Genomic DNA, 16307 nt, shown 5'->3' with positions numbered 1-16307 from the left:
GAGGTTTTAATCTGGTTTATCCATGTCCTCCTGCAGGCTAGGAGGACAGGACATGTCAACCACAATAAATGCAGCAGTGCTATAAATCCACTTGAGAGGCTCCTGGCTTTTATAAGGAGCTGATGAAAGAACAGGGCAGATGATGAAAGAAGCAGAGCAGGGCTTTCACTTTCAGAGCAGGGCCTGAGGCAGGATAAACCTGGGGGCTGCCAGGGTCACACAGCTCAGCCCCAGGGAACACAGCATCCTCCCTCCCTCGTGCCTCTGGAGCACTGATAAGGGGTAAGGAACAGCAGCTCCTCTGCTCTCCACCAGCACCACACCAAAATGATCCATGGCTTGGCCAGAGGGAGAAACGCAGTTTTTCTGTCTTTGTCCAGCTGTGTTTGCACAATCCCGTAGCCTCTGGGGCACGTTGGCATGACTGCTGGTGGTGGGAAATACTCATGATAAATGTGGGAGTTATGGAGGATGCTGTGGAATTGAGTCCTCTAGGAAGATAAACCTACACTGTGCTGGGATAACAAGTTTTTAAAGTGAAACTGGCCAGTGATTTTGGCCATCAATTAATTAGTTTTTTTCATGAATATTTGAAGAAGTTCCTTTTATTTTTCCGCAAGCAGGTAAGGCAGAGCAGAACTTAGTGGTGAGTCCTTTACAGAGAGTGGTCCTGTGTTTGGTTTTATGGTAAAGGATGTCTGGGTTTGGCAGAGGATGACATAAAGGGCCTTGATTTTTCACTTGCTGCTCTCCCATTAGACTCATTTCACATCGTTAACTGTTTGCCAGCCAATTTCACAGGATTGCTTGCTTTGTCAGTGATTTCTGCAGTGTTTCAGTCATTCCATTTTGTCATTTTTATTTGCTGTCATGACTGCTGTTGTCAGAGGAGGGCCATGCTGAAGTGCCATGAAGTAAGTGCCAACCATAAAGCATGGACTATTCTGTGTTGTACATTCTGCTGCTTTCTGATGCTCACCCATTGTTATTGCATTTCAGTGACTTTGGTGGTGACTGTGTTTCTCACAGTGCAGTGTGGATTAGATCATCCTAATCCAGAAATGGTAGCCATCCTAAAATGGGACCTAGGATGTCATCTCAAGGTGAAATAAAAGCCACACTCATCAGAGGAGTTCTCAGAAAATGTGTTGGTAACATGAGCACATAAGACCAGATTCCTGAATGTGTCTGAGCACCTAAACAAGGGGCAGGACTTTTCAGATATGGCCAGATTCTGCCAGATTTTGGGAGGTGGAGGGGTGGGGAGGGATGATTAATACAGTTTTACACACCTGTGTGAGGCCAAAAGTAAAGACAAACCAACCTGTGTAGTCGTCTTGTCCTCGAAAGCTGTGGAATTCCTGCTGTTCTTCCAGCTTCCCTTTCCCCTGCAGTTATCCAAGCAGAGAGGGCTGAGGCTGCCTGCTGGCCTGGCACCATCCCCTTCCTGCTGCTTTCCAGACATTTCACATGGAAGCTCCTGCTCCTGCACAGACAGACTCCCACAGACCTCCCTGACTGTGCCTCACTGGCAGCAGACAGCGAGCAGCTCTCCATTCTTCTCCCCAGAATGAAATAACGCCCTTGTGAGGAGCTCTGCATCCTGCCAGTCAGCACGTCAGCCCTTGCTCTTCACCTGCCCCCAAAACACACAATTCTTCCCTCACTTTCCTGCCATGCATATTGCCTCTGACAACAAGTAAAAATTTAAGAGGTGAAGGCAAATTCTGGGATTTGTGCATCCTCTAAGATCTATAAGAATTTAATTTCTTGCAGCAGCACCCCTATACAGTGACTTCACTTATTACTCCTCTTGGTTTTTAAGGTGTTTTCCTTTGATACAATGGAAAAGCTGTGTCAGAACCAGCAAGTCTTCTGGGAAGTTCTAGGCTAAAACAGCTCCCAGGAGCTGAGAATCATATCGGGTTTTTATTTTTCCATGGGAGCTGCTGCACTGATTTGCCTCTGGTATTAAGTTAACAGTAAATTTGAATCTTGCAAATATAATTTAAAATTTAAAAGAATTTTTTTTGGCTACAAGCTGTGCTGATGGCTTTTATACTTGGAGGCCATGTGGTTGTGACATATAGGTTATATATTTTGATTTTAATATGAAGCAACATAATGGGCACTGCAATCAGTGCAGGCTCACAGCAGCAAATGTTTATGAATTACCACCATATGCTGATTCTAACAGAGCAACATTTATTTAAAATAATTATCTGACTTTTCATCTTTTTTTTAAATGAAGTTTGGGGTTTGTCAGGTTTAATATGGATTTGACATGTTTAGGATAACAGATGATCAAATAAGGCATAAGAAATTATGATTAAAAATGATTAAAGATCCAGAAACCCTGTAACAAAACAAACCCTGCCTGCTCTCCAGCTGGAACCTGCTCCCTCCTTATTGACCAGGCTGCCAACCAACCATAAAACGCAAGACAGATGATGGTTTCAAGGATGTGTCTGCACCCCAGATCACATGGGAGATGTCATAAATAATAATTTAGGATGCATAGGAGTTACATAAATATACTTGGGTTTGTTGTTTTTTTTTCCCTTGGATTACAATTACAGAGCAGCACAAAAGAGTGGAGTTGATAGGGCAGGTAGAAAAGGGGGAAAAGAACATGGGAAAGTAATCTTGGAGTGAAAGGCATGGAACTGAAAGCCTGGCAGACTTCCCTGAGCTCCACCAGGGCTGTGCCCATGCCATGAGATCTGAGCACTCGCATGGCTCTGAACTGAGTCAGAGTTGGTGTTGAAACATCTGCAATCAGCTAAAAAAATCTCATCACTATCTCAGAGTTTTGTTTTAATAATCATCAGCCCTGAACCTCTGGCTTGGAAAAAGCAAGATGCTCTCAGTTCTCCTGCTGCTGCTTGCAGCTGTGTGAGGCCAATGCTTTGATCCAGGCTGACAGGAAGCAAAGGACCAGGATGCCTGGGATGCTTTGCTCACCCTGGGTATTCCTGCCCATGGGGCTGAGAAAATTACGGAACACCAGCCAAGGAATACTTCAAATGAGAGCACAGAGTTTACTTCTGGGGGGTTTGTTTCTTCTGTCTTAACATCCTTTATTTAATTTCCTGAGCAAGACTGGGCAGGGAGTCTTTAAGAGGAGCAGTCTGAAGGAGAAGCAGCAAAAGTGAGTTGCAAAGCACTGAGCCTGGAGCTGTCAGTCAAGCAGTAAAAATTATCTTTCATCATCTGGAATAAAAGAAGCTGTATTTTCATCATCCATTTGATCCTGCCACAATGGGTGCAAATACAAAACCCTAATTTCTAGTATTTGCAAGACAGGAAAGTTAAGTAGAAGGGTGATTGCAGGTAAAGATCAGGGATTCATTTCCCTATTTATACAAAACTCATTCTTGCCATCACTAGGATAGCACTACCCCAATCTTTCTCAAAGAAGGCCTTTTTGGTTTTAAATTATATCATGCCTTAGTAATGAGTGGGAGACTCCTAATGCTGAGGTAAAGGAGGTGGAAATAACTTGTTCCCCTTGGTTAGTAGAATTTAATAGTCTCTTGCCACAGACTTTTTATTTATAAGAATGCTTAGCTCCAGCCTTGGAAGACAATGAGAGCCATTAGGTGCCAAAAACATCACAGGGAACACTCAAAACCTTGCCAAGTGTTTCCTTTCTGTGTTAAATTACAAAGCCATAAGTGCTGGAAGCATGGCTCCTACTGGGTTTTAAGTGAAGTACCAATCTTCCAAAGAGATCCCCCTGTTCCCATTGAAATCCATGGAGCAGCCTGTGGGAAATCAGTGGGAATGTTGGTGTGAATTAGATGTGGGCTCTCCCAAAAGTGATTCTCAGCGCTCTCCTCATGACAGGGAGCTTTATTTGAAGGGGACCTGCTGAGCTGTGAGCGTGGCAGAGCTGCACCTCCCTGGGCTCTGGGCTGGTGTGAAGGGCCAGAGCCCCAGGGGTGACTCAGGGAACACTCTCAGGGCTCTCCATAGGCAGCAGCAGCCAGGGAATCGCTGTCTCCAGCTCAGGGCTGCACTGGGGGAGACAGGGATTAATAACCCATTTGTAGCACTGCCCCATGTTGCCATTACCCTGCTTTTCCTTCATCTCCTTGAGTTCTTTTCTGCACAGCAGTGCAGAGTTAATGCTGTGCTGGATTAATGGGAGCATTTCCATCCGACATCATGCACCCAAGGCATCCTCAGTCCTGCCCAGGCAGGACAGGCCAGGCCTGGGGACAGTGTGGCACTCAAAAACAGAACTCAGAGACAGAGGGCTTCTGTCAGGGTCTGCACTGCAAATCTCAGTACAGCATCAGCCACATGGTCCTCTGGACTCCATGGCATTGCTCCCAGGATAAATAAACCCGTCCTTTGGTCTGCAAGTGCTTTAAATTAGTTGTCTGAAGGTTTTCCCAGTTGGCAGGTTGTTTCTGAAGTGAAGAACCCTGGAGCTCCAGGCATGCAAGGGCTCTGTGGAGCGTCCTGAAGTGTGCATGCTGACCAGCAGGCTCTTCCCATGGGAGTAAGGGCTGTGGGGTCAAGCCTTTGATGACATGAACAGACCCAAACCTTCTAAATTTGCTTCTGTAGCCAGCAGGCAGAAGCAGAGGGTCGTGTTCCTTCACCCACCCTGCCAGGCTGGGCATCAGAGCGAGCCTCTCAGCGAGGTTCATGCCTGCTTCAGTCCTAATCTCAAACTCATTTTCTTTAGGCAGAACTTGACCCCAGCTACAGCACCTCCAGTCATGCACAGGAAAAAGATTTTTGTCTCTTTAATTTTGTGGTGAAGCTGCCAGAGTGTAATTTGTCTGTGGAAGGAAATAGACACTGAGATGTTTTAGGCACCTTAGAAGAGCTCTTTTATGTTTAAAGCATGGATAGAAAGGGAAATAAGAGCAGCTTGTTCTGTAAATTAAAAACATTCTGCAAAATTAACTGAGTGAAAGCCCAAAGATCCAAAATCCAGTGCTCCTGAAACTTTCCACCACTACTATTGGCTATGTTATGTGTATGGGTGTAAATACAAAACCTTAATTTCTTGTATTTACAAGACAGGAAAGTATTATATCTAGTATTTGGTATCTATATCTAGTAGAAAGTATCTATATCAAGTGTTTGTAAAGCCAGAACTGAAAGTTTCCATCCCTCCATGTAGCAAAGGGAAGGTTGACTCCTGGTTGTGCTTTGCTGAGAGTACAAAATGCTCATGTGCTTGTTCCACTCAGCACTTCTCATTTAACCAGGAGTTAATTTGGGAACAGGTATTAAAAAGGGAGAGAATGTGTGCTCTGGAAGGTGTTTTTTCCTGGACTGCTCATAAGCAAATGATTTGTCTTTAACTTAACAATGGCTTACCATTAGTGCTGGTTTTCTGGGAAAGAGTCAATGATACTGTTTTTGTACTTTTGGTTAAAATGTGAAACTCCTCGACGATTCCCATGCTGTAATGACCTCGTGCTGGTGGGCCATGCTTGTGGCCAGCAGCTCTAACTGTGCCTGTGTGTTTGCCCTTGCAGGAGCACGGAAGTCATGAGTACTGTCTCAGGTACACGAAGTACAACAATCACTTTCACTGTCCGACCCGGAGCCAGCCAGCCGATCACACTGCAGAGCAGGTCCCCAGACTATGACAGCAGGACCTCAGGAGCGAGGCACGCTCCCAGCCCTGTGGTTTCACCAACAGAGATCAATAAAGACATCCTGCCTGCTCCTCTGACTGCTTCTGCTTCAGCCTCATCTCCTTCTCCAACTCTGTCCGATGTATTTAGCCTACCCAGCCAGCCCCCTTCTGGGGACTTATTTGGCTTGACCACAGGGCGCAGCAGGTCTCCTTCTCCCTCCATATTACAACAGCCAATCTCAAATAAGCCTTTTACAACTAAGCCTGTCCACCTGTGGACTAAACCAGATGTGGCAGATTGGTTGGAAAGTCTAAACTTAGGTGAACATAAAGAAACGTTTATGGACAATGAAATAGATGGCACACATTTACCAAATCTACAGAAGGAAGATCTGATAGACCTTGGAGTGACTAGAGTTGGGCACAGAATGAACATAGAAAGAGCTTTGAAGCAGCTGCTGGACAGATAAGAATAGCTATCTTGCCTCACAACCTTCTGTTGACAACTAGAGATGGGCTGGTACTGACATACCCCAAATGCCTTGTCTGTCTGCGAGTGCCAGCAAAATTGGGGGGGAGGGGGAAAACAGATGAATTCCTGGTACTCAGGAGATGTAGACTGTCTGCTACATGCCCAAACACAAACCTAAAGATGCTAAAGAAGTGGGGCCATTTTATTTCAAAGCTGTGGGGAGATGTGAGAGAGAGACAATTGTTAACTTTAGAACTCTTAATACTGCCCTTGGCCGGGACCGTGGCGTGATGATTTTCTTTTAAAATGGCAAACATTTCAGGGTTTCTTTCATTGACAGAAAAAAAAAAAGGCATTTTATTTTATTCTCTTCTTGACATTCAGTCTCAAAGCAGGCTGCCTTCCCCAGCCCTTGGTTCATTTTAAGAGGACAGGTTGCTCCATTACCACTCAAACCCAGTTTTATCAGTAGCAGGGATATTGAGGCAGGCACAGGAGTTCATATTCCTCTTTTTTTACTGGCATAGCTCCCTGATCTGTTGGCAGTGAAGCTGGTTGTTCTGCTGGGGTCAGTCCAATGGTAACCTTGCTCTGTTTTACCTAGTATTTCTTTATTTCTGCAGTGGTATTTAGCACTCTTCCAAGGTGGCAGAACAAGTGCAGTGCACGCTTCATTGACGTGGCCTGTAGGATGGTGCAGACGTTGAGTAAAGGCTGAGGGGGGACCACACTTAGAGGTACAGCAAAGTGAAGCTAGTTTGAACCTGAGACCCCTCCCAGTTCTCAACCAGCCCAGCTGATGCTGAGTCAAAATATGAACTCCACGAGCCAGGACAAACTTTGGGCACAGCTTTGGGACTTGACAGTGAGACACTGAGAGAGGCTGAGCCCTGGGAGGTGCTGCTTAATTCAGTGAGTGGTAAGTGCCTGGGTATTTTGAACAGCAGGCTGAGAAGGAAAGAGAAGAGAGATGAATGTTCCCATTGAAGTCAGTGGGAAGTGTGCCAGGATCTGAAGTGAGAGAGGGATTTCAGCCTGTTAGGATGGAAATGCTTCAGATCCTTGAGAGGAGGCAGAGAGGTGATGCCAAGCTGGAAAGAACTGTCGAGTGTCTCGGGGTGCGAGGGCTGGGGAGGGATCCAGGCTCTCCTTTTGTCACTGCTGGCAGGAACTGGCTCTGGACAAGGACCCAGGGCCTGGCAGTGGCCCCCAGCCCATTCCTTGGCACAAGAGGTGCGAGCACCCTGCCAGAATCCAGGGCTGGGAGCGGGGCAGACAGAACTTTCCGGGAGACTTCTGTTAGCAGGGGAGAAACACCCATGGCTGCTTTACACGGCTTTGTTTTTTGTTTTAAAAAAAAATTATTATTATTATTTTTTTCAACTTTCAAGTTAACAAGTCTCTCTCTGCATGTTTGAACTCCCCCTTGTAATTAACACCTCTGAATATCTGTGAGTTTTGTAGGACTTTCTGGACAGAATATTCAAGATGTTCAAGGTGGGTAAATTGGGTGTGGATGGCTAAACTGCCTCCCTACCAAACTTTCAGGTTCCCTTACATTTTGCAAGGTACCTGAACTTTCTTTCCTTGATATGGTCCTTGATATGGTCCAGCCTATCTCTAATTTTTTTATTATTGTGATTATTTTTTGCTCACAAACAAGTGTCTAATTAGGTCTGCAACAGCCCTAGTATGAGTACATAAAGTTTAGCATTTTAAATATCTTTCTTTACTGCAAGTTTAAATAGTTGTACAGATAGTTTATAAGCACAATATTTTAAGAAAATAAGTGGCTGGTCTACTGGGCAGCCTTTGTGCCACTTCAGTGCTAGGAAGTTAAAAACAGAAAAAAAAACCAAACAAAAAAAAAAAAAGAAAAAAAACTTTTTGTGGTTTACTACTATTTCTGTGGAATAATTATAAAGTCTTGACCTTTTTAAAATCAACCTCATTTGGATGCATCTGAACCAGCAGAGCTGTGTTATATTTTCTATCTTTGCTAGAACTTCTACAGAGGAGGATGAATATTTCTTCAAAAGTGGTTACAGTTACCAACGCATTGGAAACTCATAAAAATCAACTTATTTAAGCCTCCTGCCCCCTTTATGGAACAGCAAATCTTTTGACTTAACATCTGTTACTGCGCTCTGTTTGTATTTGGGGAGTTCCAAGGAACCTTGACATAAAAACAAAGCACTGAGGCTGCTTTGCTGTCGAGGAGTGCTGAGTTTTTCCATGGGAGGTGTAGAAAATGGCAGTTCCACTCAGATAGGTCGATGCAGGCAACTTGAGGCCATCACACACTTTAAGAAGTGAAAAAAAGAAAAAAAAACAAAAAGAAAAGGTAATTTAGCCATCTTTTGTCTTCCATTTGGTGATACAACAGAATTCAGTAAATAAACCACTGATGCCATGCTCTCTCTTTTTTTGTTTTTTAATTTTTCTTTGTTTGTTTCTTTGGGTACAGTTGCTATTACCTCTATAACACGTGCCAGAAACACGTTAGGAAATAAATACAGTAGTAAAAGAAAAAAAAACAAAAACTTAGAAGTTGACTTTTAAAGCTGCTTTTTTTGGATCACAACCTTCCTGTTGGTTGAACTTGCCCTGAGCAAGGCTGACACACCCAGTGACTCCGGGTGGGACCGTCCCTTCCTCACACAGGTGTGGCTCCTGCTCGGGCATCTCTTCAGGTACTCCAAGGGCAGGTATGAAAACGAGCAGATGAAAGAGCTGAAAGGGAATAGTTTTATTTTTCACCTTGTGTCCTGTGAAGCAAACAGGTAAGGAGACCTGAGGGGACCTCCTTGGAGCACCAGAATGCACCTCTGCCAAGTCGAGTTCGGTCTCCAGCTCTGAGGGGTGGTTTGAAACAAAAAAAAAGAAAGCAATAGTAACAGATAACGCCTTGGCCTCCGAGTATTTTCACCAGGGGGGAGGAGAGAAGACCCATTTCTTTCATGCTACTCTGATAGTGAAAAACAAAGTCATTAGAGATCTATGATATTCTGGGTTTTAGGATCAACTTTTGTTTATATACTGTAATTTAAATAAATTGCATTTACATGCCTAGTTTCTGTAATATTTGTGTATACAATACCAAAATCTTACAAGATGTAAATTGTGTATAACTGCACAGACTCCTTGCCCTAGGTGTCTGAGAACATTTTAAGTTTAATTCATATATTATAAAATGACTAGATGTGACTGTTGATTTACAGAATTTACATATCACAAAGAAGTTAATTATTTGTGGTACTTAAGTTAATAAAAAAATAGTGATATTTTTTTCTTTTCCTCTCAGTTCTTAGAAAGCATTACCCAGTTGATCTGGCGATGATTATGTGTATGAGCCACAAATATTGATAATTTTTCCATTACATTTTTTCTTTTCTTTTCTAGATACTAATATGTTTCTCGCTATAGTTTGTGTAACAACTTGTGTTCACGTTATCTATGTTGCTGTAATTTTTGTGCTTTAATTCCTCTTATTTCAACTGATTAAAAAAAAAAATCAAGCTCCTGTAACTTGCACTTTTCCCCAATCCTTAATACTCTTGTATGGCAACCAAAATTACTGTAAGAAATAAATATAATATTGCACTAAGGGTGTGGTTCTGATTGCAAACAGAGAACACTGTCTGGATTTTTATTAAAAAAGAAAAAGAAAAAAAGTTGCCAAAAATATTTGCAATTTGTTATTGAAAATGCATAAAATGCTTTAACAAAATGTAGATAGAACTAAGGGAAATTTATTGATTTATTGTTGGGAAAAGCATTTCCTGTTTATTCCTTTTTTTTTTTTTTTTTGTTAAAGCATTCCTTATGCCTGATGTTGTTCTGTTCATTTACTGAATTTCAGGGGTCATGCTTGAAATCTGGAAAAGCAGGAAACTTTCAAGGGGACAGGTAGAAAACCGCATTACCTAATTTTTTTTTTTTTTTTTTTTTTTTGCCTTAAGGTGGAATTCCTAAATGTGTGGAATGTTCTTTGTCCCGAGCTTCAGTGCTGCTGCTGCTCTGCGATTTCACAGGCACTGAGAAGTGGGGGTTTAGGGATTTTATTTTCATCTGGGGCTGGGTTTTCTCTGGGGCAGAGCAGCTGTGCAGAGGGGAGGAGGGAACAGCTCCTTGTCCGACTTTGTGCATCTTGTGACTTTGAAATCTGTACCAGCGGGCTCTGTTTGTACTGTGAATAAACAAGGCTGCAAATTGGGGAAAAAAAAAAAAAAACAAACAACCAAACAAAAAGAAAACAAAAAACGAGGAAACAATCCTCATCTTCTTTTGGCTTGAGTTAAAGATTTGTTTTTCTGTCTTTAAATGGTGATGCAATGAAGAGTATTTTTTATTTTTATTTTCTAAGATATTGGAATAAATGCCTAGAACCGTTGCCATTTGGTTTCATATGTTCCTTAACTACGAATCTCTTCTCAGCTGTCGTTCTAGCTCATCATTTTTGTAGCCCCCAGTTATTATTTCTCTCATGATTTCCCAACAACAATTACTTGGCAGCTTTGTTTTGTTAAAAACATAAACTAGAACCAGCCTGTTTGGGTTTTTTTTTTAAATTTACTTATTTCAGGTATTGTGGCAAACATCTGTGTATCCAAATAAAGTCAGGTATTTCCAGTGCAAAACAAAGAATGCTTTGCAATTGTCACTGCTTGTTGGCCAAAGGAATGAGAAGAGTTGATCATTGCTGTCATTGTGTACATTGTATCAATGTGTTCTGCTTTATTCTTTGGTTTCTGTATTTTTTTCTGTATTTTTTTTTCCTGTATTTTCCTGCATTTCGTGGATTTTCATCCCCTCTGTCCTTGGCTGGGCCACCCAGAGTAGCACGATTGTAACAACGCTTCAGAATGTGTAGTTTTTTTTAAAAAAAGAGAAAAACAAACAACAAAAAAAATTGTACGTGCCTTATAATTTTCCACCTGGATCAGCTACACTGTATTTCACATAAAAAGCTTTATCTTCAAGGTGTTCAGTACCTGACAAACAGAGAGTGCTGGGGTCGGAGTGAGCTCCGTGTCGCTGCTTTAGGAAACGCTGAGGAGCTGCAGTGACTCAGACCTTATCTCACCACAGTTTTGGCATTGTGAGCCTGATTTCAAGTCTTCTATTCAAATCAGGCAAGCAAGAGGGGGAAAAGAAATGAGATGAGACTGTTATTTTGGGTTCAGTTCACTGCCATAAATCCTGGGTGGGTGGTACAATTGACATGGGCTGTGTTTCACAGACGAGGTAACGATGATAAATAAATAAACCAAGTGGACTTGATGCCATGAAGTCTGCCACAAACTGGTTCTGTGCCACTGACATCTAGTGGAACCTGATGGACACTGTCTCAGAGCAATATCAGACCTTTAAAAATATTTATTTATTTATTTATTTACTTTCAACTACTGTCATTCTTTCTACAAGAAGCTGTTTTAGAAAATTTTGTATTGTTGTTATTTAGGTTGGCCTGAGTATTTAGGCCTTTAGTATTTTACAGAAAGGCTGACTGTATAATTACACAAATTATACATGAATGAGAAGTCTTTAATGTGTTTTCTGGTCTCTCTGTGCTTATGTTTTCTCAGTTTTCTGTTTTGAACGTCAGCATCTCCATGTGATACTTCATTTGCATCCGGCATGGTTTTTAATGGGAATATAGGTTTTGTCTCCAGTACTGTAAACCTTGGACTGTTTTGAACCATTTCTGACACTACAACCTGATGAACAACAGCCTGTTCAGCTCCAAATTGTGAAAAAAACAAAAAAGTGAGTTTTGAGGTTAGGAAGCAGTTCAGAACAGCTGGGGGGGATTTCCCTGATGCGCTTGCAGTGCTGAAGTTTGGTTTCTCCAATAAAATTCCAGTTGTTTTTTTCCTCAGGACTGATGCCAGGAGGAATCCGTGCACGTGTGTGTGAGTTCTTGTACGCTTTCAATGTAAAGGTCCTTGGGCAGCCTTAGAAACCAATGTACAGATAGGACACCAGTGTTGCATGTGCTTAAACCTGTACTGGAATCAATGTCGCCGTGTACCTGTTTGCTTTGGAAATCTGAAGAGAATACAATATACAGAAACCTCAAAATCTACCTCATGTTTTAATGGGTTCTTTTCCACTGGTGTTCGTTCTCCTGTTACCTGAATGTCTCTGAGCATTCCCTGCTGGGTGCAGGGAATGGCCAAGCCTGGCTCTTCCCACCCAATCCACCCCTGGAAAATCCCGAGTGAGGAACTGCTGGGGCTCTGTCATTCTTCTGTCCTTTTGTTGTGACCCTGTGCTGCAGCCTGGGGTCTCCTTTGGGGTCAGACCTGCAGTGGCAAGGGCGAGGTGAGAGCTCCAAGAGATCAGACAGAAAGGGGACTGAGACAGAACTCCCTTCTCATTTTCTCATTTCTGTTATTGATGTAATTATCACTTACCATTTGCTTGTCGCGGTACGGACAAGTGAACAACAATCACTTAATTTTTATCTGGGCATAGTCAAATAGTGCAGAGAAATACTACTGTGTTTAGAATTCTTTTCCAAGCTGTGCTGCATCCCATCTCTCCACTTGCTCTGTCTCAGCAGTTTTCTTTCCTTCCAAAGCAGTGGGTGTCAGCTTTAGTGTGTGCTGCATTCTGTAGGCTCAGCTGGCTGACCTGTCAGACTCTCAGTGCCCCAGTAACAGAACATTCACAGGTGCACACTTCACCCGAGGTCATCTGAAATGTCTCATTTGCTGCATCACAGAGAGGGCACAAAGCAAGGGCAGGTGACTCCCTGAAGCTAGTTTTCAATTTCTAGGAAAGGAGTTTTCTTGCAGAGGCAAATTTGGAGCAGACCCTGGACACACCTTTGGCTCTGTCCCGTTGGCACAGGTCCAGCCTCTGACCTTGGTGCTGTTCTGCCACCCCTGGGGACAGAGCCACCCCCAGCAGAGCTCATCCTCTGGGTGCTGTCTGTCTGTCTGTGCTGCTGCCCAGGCTGGTTTATCCCAGGGAAAACCTGCTGGAAAGCCCAGAGCCACGGGAACAGGGAAACTTTGTTTGTAGCACATGCAGGGAGTGGAGAATCCCGCCAGGAATTCCAGGGACTGCTCTGTCAAAGGGGACAGGGAAGAAGAGAAATTTGGCTTGGCAGAGACATGCACAATACCCATCCACAAAAAAGGGCATGGAAATTCCTTATCCCAAGGAATAAACCTCTGTAGATGTCAGCCCACAGCTGGAGGGTGGGAATGAGCTGGGAGCAGGGCTTGGAGCAGGGCTGGGAAGGACTCGCTCTGTTTAACCCCACGATGGGAGGCTGGAAGGAGCTGTGTGATTTTTCCCCTCCCGTGAAGGGTGAACTGCCAGGGGAGGGGGGTGACCTAAGGGAATGCTGGCTCTGGAATGATCTGGCCCCAGCTGGGGAAGGATTCAGACTGCAAACCAGGAGGGAGCCCAAATGGGGAGGAGAATGGGGCTGTGCTGGGGGGTCCTGTAGGAAACAGCCCCGGATTTATTCCTTGTGGCACACAGCTGATCCCGGGCACCTGCCTGTGAGCTCTTCTGCCAGAGCTGTGGGCTGAGACAAACGGGATGGAGGGAGCCCAGGTGCCTTCCCTGGGCTGGTGGAAACTGTCCCTGCCATGGCAGGGAAGGGGAATAAGAGGGGCTTGAAGGTCCCTCCCAGCCCAGACCATTCCAGGGGTTCAGGATTCTATAGAGAACTATTAGTTAGATTACTACTGAAGCACCAAACCAAGCTCTGGAGCAGAGAAAGAAAACCTGGGATGTTGCACCTAAAATATGCCAAACTTAAAGCCTGGCTGCAGCATTAAAGAACTCCAGGGAAAAGGGGCAAAAGTTTCTCCAGGAAAGATAAAATTTCCATGCTCTTGTCAGCACAAAATAGATGCTATAAAACAAATAAAATAAAACAGTGATCTGCAGCTCCTTAGAGATTAAATTCAAGGTTGCACAAGCCCCAATATTCCTGCTAACAAGTGCCATTTAGTCCTTACCTACCTGTTTGTTTTCATGGCTTGTTTTGTTCTTTTTCTATTTTTTAAAGAAAGAAAGAAAACAGCTAAAGAGCACTGGGGGATTTGTTCATTGTCCTTGTCTGCAAGGACACCAGAAAATTTATAGCAGTTTCTATAACATCTAAAATCTTTAGCAAAACACATGCATTTCCTTTTTCTTTTTTGACATTAATAAATAACAGATAAAGGAAATGTTCTAAAGTAAGGATGTTCCATCAGACTGGGAAAAAACTGTCTAATTAACCACAGTAAGAAACCCTGTGAAGAACTTCAGAGATTTGAAAGGCAAACGCAATATTCATTGGAAAAACCCCAGAAACAAATGTATGGTTATGGATGATTCACTGTCCCCTAAAGGACAACAGGGCCACCTGTCAGGACACCAGTGGATTGTGCCAAATATTTCATTATATTGCTTACTTGCACTACTGAAAACACAAGTTTTCTCTCATTGTTTGAGGTTCTTGGGTTTATTACAAGGCTCAGTTTTATCCCTGCGCTGTAAAAGGGGCACAAATAAAACCTCCCACAGAAGCAAGCCCTGGTTTATCTGGGGTTTAAGTTTCAGAACTCTTGAATATTTTTGCTGTATCACTGTCTTTTTTATTTTTTTTTTATACTCAGGACACCTTCCTTTTCCTGACTGATCTCTTGTTCTTCCTGGAGGATAGATGAAATTCCATATTTTCCCTCATGATATCCAACATAAACACAAGAACATTTGGATTTGTTTGCAGTTACCAGCTACAAAAGCCAAAGGCCAAGACTGATATCTGGGCTTTACAGAAGGAAAAGGTGATTCCAGTGCAAATTAGCAGCAATACAGTTTTAAAAGCAGAGGAACTGAGAATGAACTCACTGAAGGATCTGTTTCCGGCTTGCACTGGAAATAACACCCAATATTCAGTAGAGAAATCTTGTTATCAACTTGCAATACTCCCAGGCTGTGTTTGAGTCTGAGATTTTGATGGCCTTTATTTTTATCAGTGCTTTGCTGACCACATTAAAGTTTTCTCCACTATTGTGCAAACACGGGGGAGACAGAGTCATAAGAGGCTTGGTTAATGAGGAATTTTAATTTATTTTGTAGCTGCCACACAGATGAATTGAGGGTAAGATGGCAGCTTGTTTTTTTCCAGGAACTGTAGTAGCACTCTGTGTGCCTGCGAATAATCAGAAAATTGTTTAGGTTGGAAAAGTCCTCTAAGATCATCCAAGAGCTGCCAAGCCCTCCCTCAAACCATGCCCCCAGGTGCCACACCTATGTGGCTTTTAAATAATTTAATAATTCTACATAATTTCAATAATAATTGAGCTTGAGCTTGAGCTCCTTCCCAGGCTGGGCTGTGCCAGTGTCCAGGGCTGCCTGGCACAGAGGAGCAGGGGTGTGTCACCAATACCAACACGTGCCAATGTGCACCTGATGGAATGAGCACACCCTGCAGAGGGAATGGGCAGGGAAAGGACAGCCAGCCCATGGGAAAGGAGCCCTGGCTCCAGGGCTGACCTTCCTGCCCTCTTCTTGGCCCACAGAGGAACCTCCCCTGTCTCACCTGGCTGTCCCTGGCCCTGGGGTGGCACAGGAGAGCTCTGAGTGGTGCTGGCAGGGTGAACCCACCCATGGAACAAAGAGCTGATCCTGGCTCTGGATCTGGCAGGGAGCAGCTCCCTCCCTTCCAAAGCTTCAGCCAGGGCTGATTCCCAGCCAAGATCCAACACAAAGCTGTTTGGGAATGTCTTTGTACTCCTGCTGACCTACCCATGATCACTCTGGCTGTGCTTTGCTTTCAAAGAAAGGCCAATAATTACTGGTAGCAATAATTGTGGCACTGGGCAGGCAGGAAAGCAAAATACAGAGTTTCTCCAAAGCTTCTCTAGGCCTTCCTAAACCTCCTAAAAGAAATCCCAAATAAATAACATTCCCAGTGATGCCCCAGCTCCTGACTCGCTCCTAGCCTGATGTTCATTCCTCACTTAGGATTGTGCAGTCGGGTTTGCAGGCCAGAGAATTAACAAATCTTGTTTAGCTTTCAATTTCATAATCTCTGTCACAGGGCACTTTTGCTGGCTGGAACTTCCAGAAGCCAAAACCTGGCATCAGGAACTGCAATCACTGGCCTGGGAAGTCACACAAGCCCAACTCTCTAAGGATCTTTTTTTTTTTTTTTTTTTTAAGTTGGAATTCTGGTAGAAACAGCTGAAATGGATGACTTTAAATTTT

At 43.5% G+C, this 16307-nt stretch overlaps 1 protein-coding gene across 4 annotated transcripts in view; it reads left to right on the top strand.

The window, feature by feature from the left end:
• The window catches only part of SHANK2 (SH3 and multiple ankyrin repeat domains 2), a 247720-nt gene extending 237400 nt beyond the window's left edge, over positions 1-10320 (top strand). For all 4 annotated transcript variants that reach the window (XM_054275891.1, XM_054275893.1, XM_054275894.1 and 1 more), the window contains one exon: positions 5505-10320. In XM_054275891.1, the coding sequence (XP_054131866.1) occupies positions 5505-6078 (574 nt within the window). In that variant the 3' untranslated portion in view covers positions 6079-10320. The remainder of the gene's footprint in view (positions 1-5504) is intronic.
• Positions 10321-16307: the final 5987 nt, after the last annotated feature.

This window comes from Melozone crissalis, unplaced genomic scaffold (assembly GCF_028551555.1).
Source record: "Melozone crissalis strain CALT ecotype California unplaced genomic scaffold, PUWL_Pcris_2 ptg000018l_1, whole genome shotgun sequence".
Lineage (NCBI taxonomy): Eukaryota > Metazoa > Chordata > Aves > Passeriformes > Passerellidae > Melozone > Melozone crissalis.
This window is presented reverse-complemented; position numbering and strand designations above follow the sequence as displayed.